The sequence below is a fragment of the Eptesicus fuscus genome, chromosome 1, assembly GCF_027574615.1.
Source record: "Eptesicus fuscus isolate TK198812 chromosome 1, DD_ASM_mEF_20220401, whole genome shotgun sequence".
Classification (NCBI taxonomy): domain Eukaryota; kingdom Metazoa; phylum Chordata; class Mammalia; order Chiroptera; family Vespertilionidae; genus Eptesicus; species Eptesicus fuscus.
Genome location: NC_072473.1, coordinates 111,163,517 through 111,188,871, shown reverse-complemented (window position 1 = coordinate 111,188,871; position 25,355 = coordinate 111,163,517). Strand labels below are relative to the sequence as shown.

General features: G+C 37.6%; 1 protein-coding gene across 2 annotated transcripts in view; it reads right to left on the bottom strand.

The window, feature by feature from the left end:
• Nucleotides 1-23,393, bottom strand: part of MBNL3 (muscleblind like splicing regulator 3) — a 69,717-nt gene extending 46,324 nt beyond the window's left edge. For both annotated transcript variants that reach the window (XM_028128822.2, XM_028128825.2), the window contains exon 1: nucleotides 23,108-23,393. In XM_028128822.2, coding sequence (XP_027984623.1) covers nucleotides 23,108-23,284 — 177 coding nt within the window. In that variant the 5' untranslated portion in view covers nucleotides 23,285-23,393. The remainder of the gene's footprint in view (nucleotides 1-23,107) is intronic.
• Nucleotides 23,394-25,355: the final 1,962 nt, after the last annotated feature.

Genomic DNA, 25,355 nt, shown 5'->3' with positions numbered 1-25,355 from the left:
AAATTAGTGAGTAGTATTAGTTATAAAGTTAAATATATAAGAGCTTTGTAAGACATGTTGCTTATATTTACTCTATAAACTTCCCCAGAGTGTTTTTCTAAATGATTGCTATATGCCCAAATTTAAGCAGATAAAATATTTTGTAGTAAAGTCTCCTCAGTTTTCCAATAAATTAATACTTTTACTCACTGCAGAAACCATACTCAATTGTAAGCATTACCCCTTCTCCTTGTTCTCCAAAATAATATCTGGAAAAAGACAAGCTAAGAGAAAAATGCTTTTCACATCAACTAAGCAAACAACACAGTGCAGACCATGGCATTTCAGCATGGACAAACAGAAGCTGAAGTATCAATAGATTCCCAAACCTCAAAGCTAGCACTGAATCCAAAGTTCATCAGTTGTACACTGCAGGGATGCAATAAGAAAACAACACATTTCATACATCACTATGTCCTTTTAATTGTAAAGAAAACAATTAAATATAAGGAGATCCAAGTATTCATTATTATTTTGTTTATGTATTAAGAGTAGTCTCAGCAGAACTTGTTTACTTCTGAGTATTGCTGAAGCCTATAAAAACCAAAGCCCCCAGCTTGCATTACTGAAATACCTGCAATACAATTACACAGCAAAATGAAAAAAAAACAACACACCACAATTCAGCTTAATAAGCTTCAAATAAGAAATTCAGAAACAGAATTATCTCCTTCCCTTGCTCTCTTGCTCTCTCACTAGTTATGCAACTACATTCTTCCAGAAGAGCTCAAAAATAACTTACAATAAAGATGCCTATTCAAGAAGATCATTTTCATAAACCTGAATAGTAAGAGTGATATATAATGGTGAAGGCAGGACAACAGCAACAAATATATAAAAATACATTTAAAAATCTAGACTAAGGTGAATTGCTTCAGCTGGGCAGGAAATTTAGCTCTGAGATATCTAGCAACCATAGTATTGAATTGCATTTTTCTTACTGCCTGATAAAAGAAAGCATATTGGTTAACTAGAAGCCCTGTGCACAAAAATTGTGCACTCGGCGGGGGGGGGGGGTCCCTCAGCCTAGCCTGTGCCCTCTTGCAGTTCAGGAGCCCTCGGGGGATGTCCGTCTGATGGCTTAGGCCCACTCCCCATGGGGAACGGGCCTAAGCCGGCAGTCAGACATCCTTAGCGCTGCGGTGGAGGTGGGAGAGGCCCCTGCCACCACTGCTGCGCTCACCAGTCATGAGCCCAGTTTCTGGCTGAACAGTGCTCCCCCTGTGGGAGTGCACTCCTCACGATAGGTCAGCTCTTGTGTTGAGGTCTGGCCTCTGGTTGTCAGTGCGCATCATAGCAACCAGTTGTTCTGATGTTCGGTCGATTTGCATATTAGCCTTTTATTATATAGGACTAGAGGCCTGGTGCGTGAAATTAATGCATGGCGGGGGTGTCCCTCAGCCCAGCCTGCACCCTCTCCAATCTGGGATCCCTCTTGCAATCCAGGACCACTGGCTCCTAACCATTCACCTGCCTGCCTGCCTAATGCCTCCAACTGCCCTCCCCTGCAGGCCAGTTCACCCCCAACTGCCCTCCCCTGCCAGCCTGATCTTGCCCCTAACTGCCTCTGCCTCTGCCTCCACCACCATGGCTTTGTGCAAAAGGAAGTTGGACATCAGAAGATGGCTGGTCGACCCAGTCTAATTAGCATATTACCCTTTTATTAGAATAGATAAGCACCTCTCTATGAAATGACTACTGATACTGTGGAAGATATAAAGAAGAACAGGATATGGAGCTTGCCCACAAGGAGTTTACCTATATTATCTCTCTTGCAATTGCAGAGACATGAAGAATGTTGCTGGAAAAGGCTTTAGCACTTGCCCTACTAGTAGGTACAGAAATCAAAGAAAAACCATGGGGTGGAAATCAAAGATGATGAGAGGTACATTTAATGGTGCCATTGAGGAGGAGGAACAAGTTTGATAGGAACAATGATATATCTCTGAGCCATAATTAATCACAGATCTTTATTTTCACTTCAAGAAGAGATGAATTTATAGTGGAAAATGTGTGATAAAAATGGCATAAATAATTCTCTCTCTGGGGAGTCTTACTTTCTTTAACACCTCCTTTTCATTAGTATGTTATTTTATTTTATTCATTACACCTTCATTCTGGTTTCGTTTCAAATACGTTATTATTGGAGCTGAAGTATTTAAAAATGAAAACTTTCTCAATAGATGTTTCCAAACTCCCTTCCTTCCTTCCTTCCTTCCTTCCTTCCTTCCTTCCTTCCTTCCTTCCTTCCTTCCTTCCTTCCTTCTTTCCTCCCTCCCTCCCTCCCTCCCTCCCTTTCTCTCTCTCTCCTTTCTCCCTTCCTCCCTCCCTCCTTTCCTCCCTCCTTTCCTCCCTCCCTTTCTCTCTCTCTCTCTCTCTCTCTCTCTCTCTCTCTCTCCTTCCTTCTCCCTTTCCTTTCCTTTCCTTTCCTTTCCTTTCCTTTCCTTTCCTTTCCTTTCCTTTCCTTTCCTTTCCTTTCCTTTCCTTTCCTTTCCTTTCCTTTCCTTTCCTTCTTCTGGCTTTCTTTTGTTTTTCTCTCCTCTCTCTCTGTCTTTCTTTTCTTTTCTCTACAATTTCTGACTGAGAAGTAATGTCATTTTTTTCTTATGTTTCTATAGTAGGAAAATAGGAAAATTGTATGTTTTATCACTAATACTTCAAAGATTGAGTAAATGTCATGTGCCATTCGAGTGAGGTCTTTAAAATTTGGGAAAAGTGAGAGAGTCTTGCTTTAGTTTTAGCTGTCAGTAGCCTATTGAACATATGCTACTGATTAAAAATATTAATGACATCATCATCATCATCATCATCAACATCATCACAGCTTCTGCACAGCAAAAGAAACCATCAACAGAACACTGCATGGGAGAACATATTTGCCAATGTTATCTCTGAAAGGGCTTAATCTCCAACATTTGCAGGGAACTCATACAACTTAACAAAAGGAAGATAAACAATCCAATAAAAAAAATGGGCAATGGACCTAAATAGATATTTTTCAAAAGAGGACATACAGAAGGCCAAGAGACATATGAAAATATGCTCAAAGTCACTGATCATCAGAGAGATGCAAATCAAAATGACAATGAGATACAATCTCATACCTGTCAGAATGGCTATCATCAATAAATCAAAAAATGACAAGAGCTGGCAAGGATGCGGAGAAAAAGGAACCCTTATGTACTGATGGTGGGAATGCAGACTGGTGCAGCCACTGTGGAGAACAGTATGGAGTTTTCTCAAAACAAACAAACAAAAAAAAACACCTAAAAATGGAACTCCATTTGACCCAGTGATCCCACTTCTAGGAATATATCCCAATAAATTAAAAACACCAATCAGAAAGGATATATTAGTATGCACCTCTATGTTCATAGCAGCACAATTTACCATAGATAAGATTTGGAAACAGCCTAAATGCCCATCAGCAGATGAGTGGATTAAAAACCTGTAGTACATCTACACAATGGAATACTATGCTGCTATAAAAAGGAAGGAACTCCTACCATTTGCAACAGCATGGATGAAACTGGAGAGCATTATGCTAAGCGAAATAAGCCAGTGGGATAAAGATAAATATCACATGATCTCTTTCATTTGTGGAATATAATGAACAACATAGACTGATGAGCAAAAACAGATCCAGAGACAGAGAAGCATCCATCAAACCGTCAAACCTCAGAGGGAAGGCAGAGGGTTGGGGTAAGGGGGAGAGATCAACCAAAGGACTTGTATGCATGCATATAAGCATAACCAATGGACACAGACACTAGGGGGGTGAGGGCATGAGCGGGGAGCAGATGGGGAGGCAATGGGGGGATAGGGACACATATGTAATACCTTAATCAATAAAGAAAAATACCAAAGTTAAATTCTGCTAAATATTCAAATAATTTTAAGTTTCTTTTTTAATTTTTAATGAATGCATTGGGGTACATTGGTTAATAAAATTACATGTTTCAAATGTACAATTCTACATCATCTGTATATTGCACTGTGTTCACCCCCTAAAGTGAAGTCTCTTTGCATCACCATTTATCCCTCTTTATCCTCTTTTACCTGGCCCACCCCCCTTTTCCTCTGGTAATCACCATACTGTTGTCTGTGTTTGAGTGTTGTTGTTTTTTTTGCTTAGTCTCTTCACCTTTTTCACCCAGCCTCCAAACCCCCTCGTCTCTGAGAGTTGTCAGTCTGTTCTCTCTATCTATGAGTCTGTTTCTATTTTGTTTGTTAGTTTATTTTGTTCATTAGATTCCACAAATGAATGAGATCATGTGATATTTATCTTACTCTGACTGAAATATTTCACTTAGCATAATACTCTCCAGGTCCATCCATGCTGTTGCAAAAGGTAAGATTTCCTTCCTTTTTAGGGCCAACTAGTACTCCATTGTATAAATGTACAACAGCTTTTATATACAGTCATCTACTGATGGGAATATATCTGAAGGAACCCAAAACATTAATTTGAAAGAATATATGCACTCCTATGCTTATTGCAGCATTATTTGCAATAGTCAAGTTTAAGTTCCTTTCTTTATGGAAATATTTTTCTAGAATGTTCCAGGTACCTTTCCTGTGTCTGAAAGTAGAGTCAGTTGCCCAAAGCTGAATCATACCTTGATTACTAAGGACTGCACCCTAGGCCTCAAGGTCATCTCTTCTGACAAACAAAAATCACTATTCAGAAATGGAGATGAAGATGAAAAAAATATAAGAGATTGAACTGATTGCATGAACTCCAAGATGTACCTAGTAAGTCCAAAGGCAACTTAAAAAACAGCATCTTGAAATTCCTTTCCCATTTCTTATTTTCTCATTTTTTAAAAAGCAGATTATTTGGATTAATTTCTAGTTATTGAGGGTTCTAGTTAAGTTTATTTATAAATGTTAATGCCTTTGAAATTATTCTATGATAATTATTCTTTGCCTTTCTATTATTAAACTTATTGGGCCTTGAAAATCTCATTGGGCATTCAGAACAATAGCTAGTAATTAAACTTTAAAAATACTTTTATTGCACTAGGTAGTCAACTTTTACACAAAACCCTTTTCTGAAGATTATAACTTTACTAGGGGCCTGGTGCACGAAATTCGTGCACTGGTGGTCGGGGGTCCCTCAGCCCAACCTGCCTGCCCCCTCTCACATACTGGGAGCCCTCAGGGGATGTCCTACTGACGGCTTAGGCCCGTGCCCCACAGGGAGCATACCTAAGCCACAGTCGGGCCTCCCTTTGTGGGAGGCAACCGGGCTGGTCAGGGGAAGGCACCAGCCCCATCAGCCCACTGCTGCAGCCACTGTCAGTCACTGCAGCCACCAAGGTGTTTTCATCAACACGGACTCCAGTTCCTTCACCAAAAAAAAAAAAAATGACAACTTTCTCTAGGCATTTTCAAGATGTGTCTTTCATAAGATATGGATTTCTATATTTATTATTTTTAAAAAATATAAATTGTATTGATTTTTTTACAGAGAGGAAGAGAGAGGGACAAAGAGTTAGAAACATCGATGACAGAGAAACATCAATCAGCTGCCTCTTGCACACCCCCCACTGGGGATGTGCCTGCAACCAAGGTACATGCCCTTGACCGGAATCAAACCTGGGACCTTTCAGTCCGCAGGCCGACGCTCCATCCACTGAGCCAAACCGGTTTTGGCTATATTTATTTTTTATCCTCACCTGAGGGTATGTTTCCATTGACTTTTAGAGAATGTGGAAGAGAAAGGGAAAGACAGAGAGAAACACTTTGATTGGTTGCCTCCTGCATGAGCCCTGATCTGGGCCCCGGCCAGGGAGGAGCCTGCAACCTAGGTACATGCCTTTGATCAGAATCAAACCCTGACCCTGCTGTCTGCAGGCTGAGGCATTATCCACTGAGTCAAACTGGCTAGGGCAGGATATGACATTTCTTAGCCTTCCAGCAATGGACCTTCATTTTTTTCTCCAGAAGTGTGGTGGAAAAACCCTACATCACCTTTTTGGATTCTTATTACCCAAGTTACTAAGAATATTACCAGTGGCATACAGGAAGCTTAGCCAATGTGCAGTCAGAAAAGGTGTTTCCTCTATAGTTCACACCAATGGAGGGCTGGGCCCTGCCCAGGCCTAAAACCTCTGGCCAAAGCTTTAGGCCTGGGCAGGCCTCTCCAGCTCCCTCTGATCACCGGCTCAGCCCCTGCCCAGGCCTGCCCAGATCGAAAACCGCTTGGGCAGGAGCAGACCCCCAGCTTCCTACAATCAATCGCAGGGGGTCCGCTCCTGCCCAGGCCGAAAGCAGACCCCCAGTTCCCTGCCCAGGTGATCAATCGCAGGGGTCCGCTGGTGTACCAGGCCGAAGAAACCCCCAGCTCCCTGCAATCGATGGCAGGGGGTCCACTTGTGCACCAGGCCAAAAGCCGGCGGAGGATTTTGGCCTGGAGCCGGAGCAGACACCCAGCTCCCCGCCTCCGGAGGCTTTTGGCCTGGAGCCAGAGCGGACACCCAGCTCCCCGCCTCCGGAGGCTTTTGGCCTGGAGCTGGACGGGACACCCAGCTCCCCGCCTCCGATGGCAGGGGGTCTGCTCATGCACCAGGCCAAAAGCCTCCGGCAGAGGCTTTTGGCCTGGAGCTGGAGCAGACCCCAGCTCCCTGCAATCCGTGGCAGGGGGTCAGCTCAGGGTGCCTCTGTATGCAAATTAACAGCCATCTTGGTTGGGTTTATTTGCATACTCACTCTGATTGGACGGTGGGCGTGGCTTGGCTGGTGGGCGTGGCTGGTGGACATGGCTTGGTCGTAGCGAAGGTGCGGTCAATTTGCATATTACTGTTTTATTAGGTAGGATACTTGACTCAAAATGACCTTATTAGCACTAACCAGGCTTCCAAGAATACCTTGATTTGCACCAGTGCTGGGCAACCTTTTGAGCTTGGTGTGTCAAACTTCGCCAAAAAACTGATCATAACTCGGGTAGTGTGTCACTTTGAGGAAAAAAACATTATTTCGCCAATGTTTCATCCTCAGGAGCAGCAAATGTTTCATTCTTCGGCATGCAGCCGCCTCAGCGGCCACGTGTCATCAGAAATGGCTACGCGTGTCAGTACTGACACGCATGTCATAGGTTTGCCATCACTGATTTGCAAGCTAGCCATCTGCTGTAAAATTTAATTTTAAACATTTTAGGACAAAAAATAATGCTTGAATATTACTAGATTATCATACTAATTGCTGTGAAATAATATTTAACAATGGCCACTCAGCCAAGTTTTTAAAAATCCATATATAAGGTAAAAGCACTCAAAATGCAACATTTGGAAAGTATCCAACAGCATCTGTCCAAAGAACATTTCTATAATGCTAAGGAATAGAATTAAATTCACAAAAATCAGCAATGTTTAGGTCATCAAATCTAGGTTAAAATGTGGTTGAATGAGGACAGTCAGCAAATGAGTATACAATTTCAATTCATATTTAAGTAAAAGCTAAACTTGGAGTGGAAGTACAAATGCAGATGTAGAGATGACTGGACATCTTGCAGGGAAGCCCATATTTATTTTCCTTCTATCAAAATGATTCATTAAGCTCATGTTTCATTCAACAAATAATTTCTAAAATCCTAGTGTGTGCTACATGTGCTAGGCACAAAAGATACAGCAGTAAATAAGACAGCATCTAATGTGAAACTGAAACAAGTATGGCAGATTGGGTATAAAGATGAGCACAATAGCAGTAGACTGGAATAGAATGTCAACTTCCTCTTACTTAATTACATTGACTTTACCAGTATCTCAACCCTATCATTGGCTTTCCCTTCCCACTGCCACCACCTAATTTAAATTCTTATTTCATATCTTCAATACTTAAACAGCTTTCTCAGAAGTCCCTCTCTTGCCAGTCTCTTTTGCTCTACCAATTCATTTTGCATAGGCTGATAATGTCATCACTTAAAAATTGTCAGGTTGCCCTAACTGGTTTGGCTCAGTGGATAGAGCATCGGCCTGCGGACTGAAGGGTCCCAGGTTTGATTCCAGTCAAAGGCATGTACCTTGGTTGTGGGCACATCCCCAGTAGGGGGTGTGCAAGAGGCAGCTGATCAATGTTTCTCTCTCATAATGTTTCTAACTCTCCATCCCTCTTTCTTCCACTCTGTAAAAAAACACAATAAAAATTAAAAAATATATATATATTGTCAGGTTCCTGAAAGCTACAAAATAAAATTTAAACTCATCACTAACTTTTCAGGCTACTTTTCTGCCAACAAAAGCTCTATGTTTTAGCCAGAATACACATCACAATTTCCCCCTCTATCTTTGTTCAGCGTATCCCAACTGCCTGGAATATCTTCCTATCCCTCCTTCAAAGAATACCTCAAACAGCACTTCTTACATGATTGCATCTTTAATCACCACAGCTGTATATAATCCCAGCCCCTGCCTCTCCCCTTGGGCTCTTTTAGCAGTTAGTTTGTACCTGGTTTATGGCAAATAACACAAACAGTTTCATACTAAGAGGTCAGGCACGGACCATGTCTTCCACAATGTTGTATTCTGCACAATACTGAGCCCTGTGCATAACAAGTAATAGATTTTAATAAATGTTTGCTGAATGAATAATTTCTTTGGGGAATTGAATGTATATAGAAATCTGAATGGATTTAACAGGACTTTCAGCATTAAATGAACGTTGACTTTATAAAATCCTTGTAGCAATCCATAACCAATAGTCCTACAAATTGAGTACTGCTTCTTGCCCTTGTATGAAGAGAAACAGAGGTAGTAGTATTCCCATGACTTGCTCAAGGCCACACAAGGAGCCCCTGTTAAAGCTATTTTCACAAGGCAACATTTGCTATGTTTATACCACTTGCTGATACCATGCTTCATTTCATATATTTTCATGGTTATGTCTATATTTCACACAAGAAAGAGGCATCTATCAAGAATACTTCTAAAGCTTCTTTGAAAAATTATAAATAACCCAAAATATATACAATGGAATACTATTCAGCCACAAGAAAGAAGGAATTCTTGTCCTTTGTGACATGGATGGACCTTGGGCTATTATGCTAGGTTAAATAAGCTAGACACAGAAAGGCAAATACTGTATGACATCACTTATATGAAGAATCTAAGACAGCTGAACTTAGAAATAGAGTAAAATGTAGGATATCAGGGGCTGGGTATTGGGAAAATGTGGAGATATTAGTCAGAGTGTACAAACTTATAGTTAAAACAAGTTCTGAGGAGCTAATGTACTAGTATAGCAGGGTGGCTAGAGTGAATAATACTGTATTATACACTTTATAATTGCTAAAAGAGTAGATCTTAAATGTTCTCACCACAAAAATAGAAAAGGTAATTATTTGAGGTGAGAGAGGTGTTAACTAACCTAATTGTGGTAATTATTTAAAAATATATACTTGTATAAAATTATCACATTGTACACCCTAAACATACACAACATTACATGTCAATTATATTTCAATAAAGTTTGGAAAATAAATCCTTTCTCCAGTGGGTACTAGCAAAATAAAAACAAAATTTTCACTTGTTTTTAAGGTAAGAATGAAATTGTTTCTATATAAAATGCTTTCCTGACTAATAGAAAGTGAAATAACCAGGAAATTGCAAAAATACTAGAGATTATGTTTTTACAAAAGCTGGAAGATTTGTAAGTTCATTTAATGGAGCATGTGATCAAGCATAAACCTTAACAGCAGAAAAACAACTTCTGGGATAGGTGTTCATCAAATATTTAACATAAGAACACAGAGCTCTTGAAGATACAAACAGCTTCAAATTGTTACTTCGGTATTAGTCTCTTTCCAAAATAAAGTGAACAAAAAATTTTAAGGCATTGTGGTCATAAAAATATGTCACTTTAAAACATACAGCCTTCAAAAGTATTTGAAAATGAGTAACAGATGTTTGATACTACAACGCAGCCTACTCATAATACCTAGACACATAAAAGATTGGTGAAGGGCTTAAAGTCATAGATAAAAAAATACTTTGTTTGCATTTCTGCATGCTAAGGAAAGACATTAAAGTCTTACTGCAAATATAGTTAGCTAGTAAATCATGGCTGACACATAGCCTATGTCTTAGGTTAGGGAATTTGCCATATTTAACAGTTATATCACTGTGGACTCCATATTTTCAAAGTAATGGATGGTTTTTAAAATGTAGAAACTGTCTTTACTATCCAATGTCTACCCACAAGAACATGGATGAGAATAAAAGGCAAATTTCTTTTCTACAAATTTCCAGTGGGTAAATAAAAATTTGAGTTTCGATAAAAAAATATATCCCCAGTTGTATAAGGGGAAAAAATCCAATTTAAAACATACATTTAAATATCTATGCCCCTATGGATCCTATAGACATATCTGCTTCACTAAATAACAGATAAGACATGACACTAAGCAATATTATAGACATTGAAAAGATAAACTCTAGAAACAACATGGTTAAATCCAAATAGTGGAGATTATTTAGAAAATAAAAGGTTAAAGAACAAATGGAATCATTTATTTACTTTTAAGAAAACAATATCAAGAAACATAGGAAAGCATTGAAAACCCAAGCAGGATTGCAAATTTGGATTAAACAGCAGCAACAACAATAAAAAAAATTTAAGAAACCAAAGACTGATGTGCTGGGGGGCAGGAGCAGCTGGGGAAAGGACAATGGGGGAAAATAAGACATATGTAATACTTTCAACAATAAATAATTTAAATTAAAAATAAAATGAAAATATTATTTAGAGATAATGAGGAAATAACCGACAGCTAATTTCCCCTGGAATATATAAGCCTATAGGTCACCAATCAAGCAGCAGACTGAGATAGAGGAAAACAGGGTAACCTCAGGGATGTTATAAGCAGAAACCTCATCTATAAGAGCAAAAAGAACAGAAAGTAAATGATGTTCTATAAATAAAGTGACATTCCTAGAACTAATTGATATTTCCATATGCACAGAAGTACCTTATCCACATTTCACAAAAACTTAAAATAGAGAAAAAGACAATATATATAATTATTTCATAAAGCTATGAAACATGAAGATAATTTATTTAATTATCAAGTAGAATCACTTATATTTTCCTAACATGTAGGAGTTTCTTTGAAGCAAAAGAGTTGACAAATAGTAGACAGTTCTCAAACTTGAGATGTTCAGATATCTCATACTAAATGGGGTTCCTATAACAAAACATCAATCTTAATACTGACCATATCACAGGTCCTTTCTCACCAGATAGCCAATAGCAAACTTGGCTTTGAGGAGGAGAGAAAAGATTTTAAGATATGCTCCCATAAAACAACAATATTTGACCCATAATAGGCTGCGGCTACTACAATATTTTCAGCTGACCTGTAACAGGTACCCCTCTAGCTAACCAGGGCATTATTCTAATTAGTATATAACAAAATCAGACATCAAAGACTTTCATGCAATGAAAATGTATATGATCCACAGCCAGTTAGAATCCCCAATTCTGGCTAGCTAACTCAACAAAGCAGGGTTTAGGGAGAAGAAAGGACAAGGGAGTAGAGATAGCTCAGAGTCCTGACCCTCAGCAATTAGACAAAGCTTAGTATCACTCATTTAGATAACTTTGTCTAAAAATAAAGAGTACCTTGCCTCTTTTCTTCCTTGTCAAAGTTAATAGCACAAATGATTGTCAAAATTCTAAATATGAAACCTTAAAGTGTTCATCTAACTACACTATCATGAAACAATAAGCAAAGGAGGGATTAGGAAAGAGAAAGTTGGCTTTTCAGCCTTCTTGAAGTACAAAATGTGAAGGAAAGCAGCAAAACTTCACAGGCAGTGTAAAAGCCAGATGCTTTTTATTTAATAAAACAATAGACCAGTTGCTGTTTACGCCATTTCCTTCTTCACAGGGAAAAAAAAACAAAACACAACAAACACTAACATGACTAAAAGAACACAGGCGTCCTCAAGCTCTTGTGATAACTGCTTACGTGACTTTCGGCAAGTGCCTCTTCCTTACCATCTCCAGTTTCTTACATGGTAATCATTTGAACTGAAAGGTCTTCCTTCTAAAGTCAAAATTCTTGATTAGCTAGGTTTGTGAAATGCTGTTATGGATATGAATGCTTTCTTAACTAATTAATTATCTGACTCATCCAGTAAGATGAGGTCAGTTGCAGAATCATTTTATGAGTTTGAGAGTTTTCTCCTTACCATACCAAAGTTTTCAAAAAAGAAGAAAAAAAATGAAAACAAACAACACCCCACTATTTCTGAGCATTAAAAGACAGGAGATATACGTGTAAGACTAAAAAAGCTAACTTTTAAAAACATTTTATTTTAAAATAATTTTAGACTTACAAAAGATTCTGAAACTACTACAGAGAGTCCCTGCATACCCTTCACTCAAATTCCTGTAATGTCAACAACTTACATACCATACATAGCACTGTTATCAAAACCAGGAAATTAACTCTATTAAAATATTGTTAACTAAAATAAAAACCTTATTTGAATTTCACCAATTTCCCCCTAATATCCTTTCTATTGCAGGATCTCACGTTGTATTTACTTGCCATGTTTCCTCCAATGTGTGACAGTTCCTCAGTCTTTCTTTATCTTTCATGATCTTGATGCATTGGTCTTTGGGATCTCCTTCAGATTGACTCCTGTGTCTCTTGTCATGCTCCAATATTTTTGAGAATTTCCTTAATTCTTGGCACAAAGCATTACAGATTCACCTTGCATTTGTCTTTTACTGATCCAGAAGAGCCATTACTCCCAGGAGCCCTAGTTCTTTTATTGAAGAATAGTATTAGAAGCCAGGATCTGGGAGCTATGTATGTTTATTACTATTGGGGTGTCATTGCTTTTAGGTCTTCCTAAGACAGAGCTAGAAAATATAATCAAACATACTAATCCATGAATATACACACATCTAGATCTATTTCTACACCTGTATGACTATATACAGATTAAAGATGAGTTCATACTGATGTTTCCACTTAAATCCATATCACAGGATTCATTCTAGCCTTCCTCTTTCCTTATTTTTTTCTGATGGTAAGAAACTTGGCTACCTTTATCTATTATCTAGTCACTTCTTTGTTGAAGCCTAGCATCTACATAGAGTATTTACACTGCCTGTGAGTAACAGAGTTACTAACTAAAGCCCAATATCAGTGTGCAATTTTGTTTATCTTTAATATAAATATAGCACCCCAAGGCTTCTTTTGACCAATGTCATCATGGTATTATCTTTCCTCATCTTTTTACTTTTAATACTTTTAACTAAAAGATGCAAGGAGAAGAACAGTATACTACTATTTGTGTAAAAAATTAATAATAGTAGGTATGTACATATTTGCATATATATACATAAAATATCTGTAGGACTAAATATATTGGTTGGGAAATCAACGGATTAGCTGAAAAATGAGATGAGAGGGAGACTTCACTGCATATCCTTTTATACTTAATTTTTAATATTTTTTATTGAATGTATTGGGGTGACATTGCTTAATTAAATTATATAGGTTTCAAGTGTACAATTCTGTCATATATCATCTGTATACTGTATTGTGTGTTCACCATCCAAAGTCAAATCACTTTCCATCACCATTTATCCCCCCTTTACCTTCTTCTACTTGCCCCCACCCTATTTCCCTCTTGTAATCACCACACTGTTGTCTATGTCTATGAGTTGTGGGGTTTTTTGCTTAATACCTTCACCTTTTATATCCAGCCCCCAAAATCCCTCCTCTCTGACAGTTTATCATGCTTATTTTTAAAAACATTTTCTTGAGATATTATTCATCCTATCTAATAATAGACAAATATGCAAATTGACCATACCTCTGACACACCCACAAACCACACCCACCATCCCATCAGAGCGAGTATGTAAATTAACCCAAACCAAGATGGCTACAGCCACAGAGAGCAAGGTTTCCTAGGTAACAGAGGAAGCCAAGCTTTTTGCCAGCCGTTGCAGGCCTAAGCCTCCACTCAAGCTACAAAGTTTCAATTATAAAAGGTAAACAAATTTAAACAAATGGCGGCAGAATGGAGCTTGAGAGAGCAGGCCAGGGTTGCCGCCAGCAACAGGGGAAACAAAGCTTTCTGCACACCCTGGCCGGGACCACCCGCTTAAGGCAACAAAGTTTCAATTATAACCCCAACACAAATGGCTGCCGGCCTCGGAGGGAGCCCTAGGCTTGGCTCTTCTCCAGGCTACAAAGTTTCAATTGTAGAAGGAAAATAAATTCCAGATACCAGGGCCTCCACTTCGGTTGCCAGGGGGCGTGGCCGGCCTGCAAACCACCACAGGCCCCTCTCTCAGGCCCCTCCCCACACCCCAAGGGAACCCCCACTTGATCCGGGACGCCCTTCAGGGCAAACCAGCTGGCCCCCACCCTTGTACCAGGCCTCTATCCTATCTAATAAAGAGTAGGATGCAGATTGATCATCACTGCAACACACAATATAGCTGGCCACATGTGGTCAAAGATCCTGCCCCCATGTGGACACAAGATGGCCACCACAAGATGGTCAGCAGGAGAGGGCAGTTGGGAGGCACCCAGCCTGCAAGGGAGGGCAGTTGAGAGGGACCAGGCCTGCAAGGGAGGGCAGTTGGAGGTGATCAACCCTGCAGGAGAGGGCAGTTAGGGGTGACCAGGCTGGCAGAGGAGGGAAGTTAGGGGCAAACAGGCTGGCAGCAGAGTGGTTAGGGGTGATCAGGCTGGCAGGCAGAAGCGGTTAGGGGCAATCAGGAAGGCAGGCAGGCAAGCAGTTGGGAGCCAGCAGTCCTGGATTGTGAGAGGGATGTCCGACTGCCTGTTTAGGCCCGATCCCGATGGAATTTATTTTCCTTCTACAATTGAAACTTTGTAGCCTGGAGTGGAGCCAAGCCTAGGGCTCCCTCCGAGGCCGGCTGCCATTTGTGTTGGGGTTATAATTGAAACTTTGTTGCCTTAAGCAGGTGGGCCCGGCCAGGGTGTGCGGAAAGCTTTGCTTCCCCTGTTGCCGGCAGCAACCCTGGCCTGCTCTCTCAAGCTCCATTCTGCCGCCATTTGTTTGAATTTGTTTACCTTCTATACCGGTGGGATCAGGCCTAAACAGGCAGTTGGACATCCCTCAAGGGGTCCCATATTGGAGAGGGAACAGGCTGGGCTGAGGGACAACCCTCCTCCATGCACGAATTTCATGCACCGGGACTCTAGTATACCATAAAGTTCACCTTTTAAAGTGTACACATCAGTGGTTTTTAGTACATTCATCAAGTTGTACAACAATTACCACTATCTAATTCCAGAATACTTTTTACCCCCAAAATGAAACCTTTTACCCATTAGCAGTCACTTTCCACTGCCCCTCACCTCTACCACCAATGCCCCTGGCAGCCACTAATCTTTCTGTCTCTATGGAGTTGCTGACTCTAGATATTTAACATAGATGAAATCATACAACATGTGGTCTTTCTGAGCTGGCTTTTTTTCACTTAGCATAATGTTTTCATGGTTCATCCATGTTGTAGCCTATATTCATACTTTGTTCCTTTTTATAAATAAATAATATTCTGTTGTATAAAACCACATTTTTTATATATTCATAAATTAATAACCAGTTGTTTTTAAATTTTAATTATTAAAATATTTTTCAATTAAAATTTACATTTTAAAAAATAAAAAGGAAAAGAAACAACCCCTTAATAAAAAGAAACAAAAAGGTTTTTAAAAATCATCAAGTAAATAATGTATAAAAAAGAATAATGTATGAAAAAACTTGGTTGGTGCTTTGCCAGAGGATTCACAAGACTCAGAGAAGATTATACTAATGGCTAAGATTTATGAAGAGCAAAAGATACAGAGAAAAAACAGCAGGAAAAAGATACACATCAGGAGAGTCCAGAGAAGCTCATCACAGGACAGGCTAACCGCCCTGAGTTTTACCATGATAAACACAGTCCTCCCTGATATCCTTAAACCCAAGATCTCTCTGACCTCATCCTCTACAGCTCTCCTCCTTCATCCCTTTGCTCCTCCCACCCCAGTAATCTTGATTTTCCTTAAACACACCAGGTTTATTTTTGCTTCAGGGCGATTGCTGTTGCTGTTCTCTTTGCATGGAATGTTCTCAGAAATCTTCATAGCTCACTCCCTCACCTCCTTTATGCATCTCCTCAAACATCACCTCATTAGAGAGGCCTTCCTGAGCATTTTATTTGAAAGAGCAGCCCCTGCTGCTCTCTGTGTTCTTTCCTTGCTTCATTTTCCTTCACACCTAATAATATGTCATTAACCTGAACATTTATTTCTTTTTTGCCTGACCATCCCCCAGTTAGACTGTTCCATGGTGGCAGGGACTGTTTCTAGTTCACTGCTAGATCCCATGACTAGCACAATGCCTGGCACACAATAGGTGCTCAATATGTACCTATCCAGTGAATGAATGAATGAATGAATGAATGAATCAGATATAGATATAGACACTGAGTGGAGAAGGGAAAAGGAAGGTATTTGGTTTACAATAAGATTCCCTGTTCTCAGCTCCAGGCTGTAGAGGAAATGCTCAACTAAATTCTTACTTTTAAGACTTGGGTATGCAAACATTATATTTAATATCATAAATTTTATTTAACAGAGATGATTTTTGTTTCCCTTTAGAGGCTAGCCCTGTCTAACAAGGTTCTCTCTCTCTCTCTCACTCTCTCTCTCTCTCTCTCTCTCTCTCTCTCTCTCTCTCTCTCTAAATATAAGTAATGCATTTGTAAAAGAATTTACAAACAATGCAGAAAGGACTACAGTAGAAAGTGAAGGTCCTCTGGACTGGAGGTTAGCGGGGAGAGGGAGCATGCTCATTATAACAGGGACAGCTGAAACTCAGCGGCTGCATCAGAGTAGCTGTGTCAATAGGGCTCATAAAATGTCCTCAAATGTTGAAGAAGATAAATTGGTCACATCAAACTGACTTGCTCTGCTGTTTATGTCCTTTGCCTATTTTACTAAGAAAATATTTTTAAAACATATTTTTATTGATGTCAGAGAGGAAAGGAAAGAGAGCGATAGAAACATCAATGATGAGAGGTAATCATTGATTGGCTGCCTTCTGCACGTCCCCTACCGAGGCCTGAGCCTGCAACCTAGGCATGTGCCCTGACAGGGAATCGAACTGTGACCTCCTGGTTCATAGGTCAGCGCTCAACCATCAAGCCACACCAGCTGGGCAAGAAAATATTTTTTAATGTTTGTGTTTTTTATTCATAAAATTCATTGTATATTAAAATAATCTGTCATGTGTGTCACAATTTTTTCCAAATTATTGCTTATCTTCTAACTGTAGTGTTTTATGACATTCTGAAATTATTTTTATTGTGTACTCCATTCTAATAATCCTTTGCCTTTATTGGTTCTACCTTTGATAGAATGCTTAGAAGGTCTTCCCCACACATGATTATAAGTGTCCACCTACACATTATCATAGTACTGTCACGATTTAATTTTGTTCTTCATATTTAAATTTTCAGGACATCCAGAATTTATTTTTCGAAAGGTATTTCTTGAGTGCTTATGATGAATCAGGACCTGTTCTGAGCACCTTACTTGATTCATCTCATTTGAATGCACCTATAGAGGTAGATGTCAGTAGGTTCTATATTTTCACAAACGAGGAAACTTAGGGACAGAAAGTTTGGTTACTTATCCAAGACCACACAGCTGATGAAACCTGGCCCATCCAAAGGAAAGTTTACACAGGGTGTTGTAAAGATTAGAGTCAGCATGTGAAAAGTTTCTGGTATATAGTAGGCAGTTAATAGAAGGAAGAGTTTATTATTATTCTGGCACAGTTATTATAAACATAACTTCTAATGGTTACATATTATTTAAAGAATGGTATATTTTAAATTAAGCATATTTCTAAAACATTATTCCTTCGCAAGTGTGAAAATCCTTTGGGAGTCCATGGAGAAAATGAATCTTGTTTTAAAGACACAGTTGTCACTGAAAGAAATTTTGTCCTGGCCCTGGTGGCTCAGTGGTTTAGTGTTGACCTATGAACCAGGAGATCATGATTCAATTCCTGGTCAGGGCATATGCCTGGACTGTGGGCTCGATCCCTGATCATGCAGAAGGCTGTCAATCAATGATTCTCTCATCATTAATGTTTCTATCTCTCTCTCCCTCTCCCTTCCTCTCTAAAATCAGTAAAGATATATATTTTTAAAAAGGAAATTTGAAAGAAAATATATGAAGAGTTTCATTGGGTAATGGAAGTATATATTTTTTAAAAATAAATTTGTCTCTATATCACAGTTTTCTATAAAAGGTGTTTTTTTAATTTTTCTGATAAGACAAATAGCTCCTATAAGAGGTCAATATACAAAATATATAAAGAACTTATACAACTCAACACCAAACAAACAATTCAAGTAAAAAAAAAAATGGGCAGAAGATATAAACAGAAAATTCTCCGAAAAACACATATAAATGGCCAACAGATATACGAAAAGATACTCAGCTTGACTAGATATTAGGGAAATGCAAAACAAAACTACAATGTAGATGAGTGGATAAAAAAGCTGTGGTACATTTACACAATGGAATATCATGTTGTAAAAAAGTATCTCTTACCTATGAGAGAGCATGGAGGGACCTGGAGAGTGTTATGTTAAGTGAAATAAGCTAGTTAGTCAGAGAAAGACAAGTATCACACAATTTCACTTATATGTGGAATCTAATAAGCAAAAGAAACTGAAGAACAAAATAAATCCAAAGACATGGAAGCATGCAACATACTGACGAATCTCAGAGGGAAGGGGGGATGGGAAGAGATTAACCAAAGAACTTATATGCGTAACCCATGGACACAGACAATAGTGCAGTGAAGGCTTGGAGAGGGCTGGAGCAGGGTCAATGGGGGAAAAATGGGACATCTGTAAAAAAAAAAAATTACAATGAGATGCCACCGGATCCCTGTTAGAATGGCTATTATCAACAAGACAAGTAATAAGTGTTAGAGAGTTTGTGGTAAAAAGGGAACCCTCATTCTCTGCTGGTGGGAATGTAAATTGATACAGCCACTATGGAAAACAATATGGAGATTCCTAAAAATATTAAGAATAGTGTTATCATCTGACCAAACAACTGCTCTTCTGGGTATATACCCCAAAATTTGAAAACATTTATTCATTGATATATGCACACCTGTATTCATTGTAAATGGCATTATTCACAGTGGCCAGTACAATGATTGGATAAAGAAGATGTGGTACGTATAAACAATGGAATATTACTCAGCCATAGAAAAGATGCAACACTGCAATTTGTGAAAACATGGATAGATCTTGAGAATATCATGCTAAGCTAAATAAATCAGTCAGAAAAAGTTAAGAACCATATGATTTCACTCATATGTGGGATATAAAACTGAAAGCAACAAAAGTTGTCTCTGTCCATGAGTCTTTGAAGTGCTGTTTGAAATGTCCAAAATAGCATTGACCTTTACCACTTCCTTTTTAAGGTTAGTATCATAGAAGATAGAGATCCTTAAGTAAAATGTTATTTTCCTTGAGTCTAAGGATGACAGGTGCTGCCTTTATGTCTTTATAGTGCAGCAGACACCTCTGATGGAGCTCAAAAATGGTTCTAAATCTTGCATAATCCAGCGACCCTTGGGATTATGTTGCTAAGAGTCTTCTGCTCCCTGTAAATTTTCTCTTAGTGAACAGGGATGAGGTAAACATTCAGTCAAAAGATGATCAAATTTTAAACTAGTGAAAACTGTTGTGACTAGTGATACTAAGTGCAAAATATACTGGTAACTGAGGACAATTTGACCTATAAGGATAGATTCACATTCGTAGGCCTATAGAACAGGTTTCACTTGTGAAAATATTATGCTTGTGATCATATGAGATGTTTAAAGATAGTGTGGTACTGTTTTATGAGCGTTCCTTACCCAGTTCAAATATTTTAGGGATGTATATGGGTTAACATGACTATTTTCTGACTATGCCAGATGTTAAGACCTTTCCCGATAACTTTTGTTACAAAACTACCCAAAGTGGTGAGTGTATTGGGCAGATGTGATGGGTGTTGATATGTCATAATGAAATAATGATAGCATTTATATTATTTCTGGAAAACAGATGGCTGATATCACACTGCTTCAGGTATGAAAGGGAAGGTTCAAGATATGACATTGTTGAAGCAGAATACATGAAGATAACATTCTTGACTATGAAACTAATCTCATAGATTTTAGGTTGGTATTTTTAATGATGATGTTTTGTTAACTGCCAGGGACATACACTAAAAATACCAAACCAAATCAATGGTAAACTATAATATCAAGAATTTGGTGCAGAATGAGTTAAGCAATACTTGGGAGTGAATTTTTTAAATAAATTGTGTCAAGCAGACTAGGCAATTGAGTAAAAAACAGCTGCATATCAACGTAACACAATACTCTTTTATGTAGCTGGAAAATAATCTATGGGCTACACTCTCTAGGGCTCTATCTGAAGATAGTGAAACCTTTATCATTGAACACTCAACATTCACAAAGTGATGGGCAGAGCCCTTCAGCACAATGCACAATTCGCTGTCAAGTTTGCCCTCCTTATATTCACAATATCCTCTCATTATGAAATCAGTATAGGACATATTTATTTTGCCTATTATGAAGGCAAAGAACCATCATCATCTGATAGAGTACCTACTGTTAAAGGAGTCCTTATAAAAATAACAAAAAACAAAAAACAACAAAAGCATCAGCCAAAACTCATCAAATGATTGCTTCAATTATTTAACCACTCATAAAAAGAGAAACAGGTGCATTTTGAAGGTGTTTCAATTATACAGACTCAAGAGGGGGGTAGCAAATGCTGCAATAACCATTGAGGTGTGTAATTTGTGTATTATAGATATGATAACAGTACAATCCACATAGGTCACTTACCCTCAACTTAGCATACATTTCAAGCCTGTCTAGAATAAGGATAATATAAAAGAAGAGAATTACAAAGCTTTTGTGCAGATATGGAACTGTGATAATAGCCAATACTTATTGGCTATTATCTACGTAGTTTCTGAATTAAACATTTTCCAAGCTTTGAAGTGATAGTGCAGTATGCATTTTGTTAACAATCACTTTCTATATTACTTTTCCTCAAAATGTTTCCTTTGTGGCACTTTATTGCCTTTAAGTGGAAGAACTGGTTTGAACTGTAACAATGATTAGGAACATCGCATGTCTCCTTCCACCAGATGCCTGGGAATATAGAAATTACAAAACCTGAAAGGAACTCTATGTCAAAGAGTAAGCCATAAAAACAGTGATAATTAGCTTGAAGAACTAACATGACACTCAGGCAACTAGATTTTGGCATATAGATTTGAAACATGAGTATATAGTTTTAAATAATAAACACTGACTTAATAGAACTGTTTTTGAAGATTCCTAATAGTATAAAAACCTTTCACTTAATTCACTTTTATAATAATAGATGATTTTTCATTTATCTTATCTATTGGAATCTCCACAATAATCGTGAAGGATAAGTAGAGAAGAAGATCCATCTGTTAGAGATGAAAGAACTCAAGTTGTGTCAGATTAAGTAGCCGAGGTCAATAGTGGGGACTGCAACCCAGAGCTCCTGAAAATAAATATGTAAGTTCCTAGTGCAATGACAGATCCTTTTTATGGACTGGATGAAAGACATATCCCTCCCCGTCCCCCAACTAACCCAGTGCTCTTCCATTACATGGCACTGCCCAGTTCTGCAGCAGTAGATTTAAATAATATACAAAATAACTGTAGATGGAAACTTGAATGAAACTGAAATAAAGAAAACAGAATAAGCCTTTAGTCATAATAAATATGGCAAATAAGAGTAATCCAGACATTTTTAATGGTAGGAATTACTCTTCTATTTATGGTAACAAGTTTTCATTCTTGAACTGAAATGGTTTGTAACAAAAACTAGTAACTATAAAATAAGTAAAAGTAACTACTTAAGTAGTATCACTTGATAAATGTTTTTTGAAGAAAAGAGCACATGAAGGAATACATCTCTCTATTGGTGAATGCATAAATAAAAATGTTAATGAGGTAAAATTGGTCATGACAAGTATAAAATAATATCAAGAAATTGGAAGGTTCTTGCTAAGCTTAATTCATTTTAACACATTTTGAAAAAATATTTAATGTATCCTAGTAAATCTTACTCATTAGACCAGGAATCTATTGCTTTTTTACTTCTATGATTTTTTTTCCCCTTGGAATAAATTTTTATATTTAGAAATGCTTGGTCAAAAGGCATACAAAAATTTTAAGCTTTTTTCTTGCTAGGCTTTAATTTATACATCTTTATCCTTAATTTAAGAATAACTGAGTAAAACACGAAAATCAGTGCATTTGTTCTGCAATCATATATGTTCTATTCTACATAATATTTCCTTTGCTTTCATATTTTGGTTATTCTATAGTACATATTATTTGGGTTTGTTGGCCTTGGCGATAGGACTTTTCTTACAAAACGTACTGACAAATCTGAAATTGGTCAAAAAGCAGTTCAGGAAGATAAAACAAGTGAATTTAGTTTTACAACAATATGTTAAACATTCAAAATATACTTTGACTAAGAAATTTTAAAATGCCATCATTTTCTTTCTGGGTAGTGATATTTTCAGCTTATTCTCTCTGAAAGCTGACCAGTCCTTGACAAGTGTATTTTGATAACATAATTCAGTAGAGGACTTCTCTAGATTATATGAGGATTATGATCACTGTACTCAAAACCTAAGTTGTACACAAAGAATTATGGCAAGGCTGAAATTTCTCATTCCTACAAAAATTCTTAAATTTTTTTCTTTAAACCTATCTCTCTTGATCAGTGTCTTTGATGGGGTGAACTTTAGTCTGGCTTAGTTGTACAAACACAAGGTCTACATGCTGTCTTAAAAAAACAATCAAAAGAAAAACGTAACCACTTTCATGCTATTATTAACTTTACCAATTTCAAAGCACATCACCTTTCAAAAATAGAAATAAACAGATTTAAACATTATGCGCATTTAGATGAGACTCACCTTTAAAGAATCAAAACAAGCCACCACACGGCCATTTTCCACATGGCAATCTCTTGGTGGATGGGCAAACTTGCAGTCTGCATCAGCTCGAGAACAGGTTCCTCTCTGAAATTCCCTACAGACTTCTAAAGTCAGCCACTTGGTATCACGAACCAGGGCAACATTGATAGCCGTCATATTGAAAGCAAAATTAAAATCAAGTGCACCCTCTCTAAGACAGTATTACTGCTGTTGTTAAAAGATTAAAAATGAATTCAAGCTAAATGTAAAGAGATCTCAGATTGCTTTGGTGAAATCTTTCTTCGTTAGCACTTAGGTTTTCATTTAAGTAAAACTAGGTCTAGTCAAACAAAAAGCCAATCATACAATAAAAATTGTATCAGAATAACTAAAATCCAAATTAGAAACCGACTTCTAAGAAGGCAATCATAAAGGTTAAAATATTGAGTGTTTTATTTTGTTCTTCTGCCAAAGTTACTTCAAATAACTGGTGGACTTTCAAAAGAATTATGTGCTCTCCAGTTGATGTTTTCAATTATTCTGGCAAAAAGCATATGCTGTTGGCTGCCCTTCAATTTGTGAAATGGTCTCAGTTCAGGGGGAAAAAAGTTTTTCTCCCTATTTCTTGGCTTTAAAGATTAAGATTGGTAAGGATGTTACAATTGTAAAAAAAATTGCTGCAAAATCAGGATGAGGGAAATTGACTATGAAAAACTGAGAATCAAAGAAATAAAAAGAATTAGCACACCAGGTTTTGAGTGGTGGTGGTGGTGGTAAGGAGAGGAGTTTATAAAGAGACAGCTCTAGAGTGGAATCAAAGCAGAAGAGCTTTCAGAAAAGACACCTCAGAAACCTGCAAGGAAAACATAAAATAAAATTAGCAAATATCATACAATGCTTCTGATTTAAACTCTAGATTTAGAAAAGAAGTAAGTATATCCTATTTAAAACAGGAAGCATCTAAATACTGACAGTGCAATACACTTCAATTAGCCATTGTAAATAAAAATGTGAATTTCCCAGCATAAAATTGTGCTTAGTAAAAGGAAGCAAATACTTAGATTCACTGTTGTAAATTTTAAAAAAGAATTTTAAAAAGAATTCTTAATTTTGATCTGTTTGGGGTAAGAAATTCATTCTTGGGTCTACTGCACAGAAAATCCCAGAGCCTGACATGACAGACTCTTACACAGTTATGATGCACCTGCGCCTCTCAAGTTTTTACAGGCCACCGCAGACCTGTCTTTAAACTGGCCTTACTACATTCTGATTGAAGGCTTGATTATCTGCTCTCAAAATCCAGAAAACAGGAACTGTTAAGAAAATTTAAGTTGCTCTATGAGGAAACTCTGTGTGTGTACTTGATATGTAATTTTTTATGATCACATAAAATGGTCATGACATAACTAGCTATAGACCCGCTGAAAATGAGGCTGGATAAAGGCTAGAAATGCAACATGTGCTTCACATAAAGAAATAATTTGAAAAGATGCTGGGTTTTTTTTCTGTGTATGCTCTATTAGTTATTAGTCTCCATGAAGGGATATTGGAACAACTTAGAAAAAGGTTTCAGCATATACAAATAAGTGAGACAGAAAGCACTGTTCATTCATACATTCAATATTGTGCAGCTTTAAGGTTTGCAGTTTAACCCACTGTCAACCAGCAACAAATTCTAGCAATTCAGCTGATAAGGCAGATGAAAGGTTAATTTACTGGCAGTATGCCATGAACGCATACTGAAGTAACAAGGATTTTCTAAAGCAAAAGTAAGCACTGAGTATGAGGCAAATCAACTAATTGTTAACTTTATTAAAAAAAAGTAGAATTAATTCTTAAATTTTTTTCATTTACTTTTTTAAAACAATGTCTTCTATAACATTGTAGAATATGACTTTTCTATTTGTTTTTTCCACATTCAAGATCAAGCTCAATATCACCTAATTTTTCAGGTGCCAATGGGAAATTAAGTATCTAGAAAATCCATGCAAGCTTATCTATTCAAAAGCAAAGGGTGAGTTTCTAGAGTCATTCTTTATGGAAATCTTTCTAAAATGCATTATATGTAGCTTTGGCTTCTTAGAAAATATTGAACATAATTTGGCCTCTGGTTGAAGGCTTGGGATCACAAATGTCCTGGGAAATATTATAGTCTTCTTCTTCAGTGGCAGTTGGATATTTGTCACTTCTATTATTTTTTTTACTTAAAAATGTATTTATTTATTTTAAATTTTATTTTTCAATTACA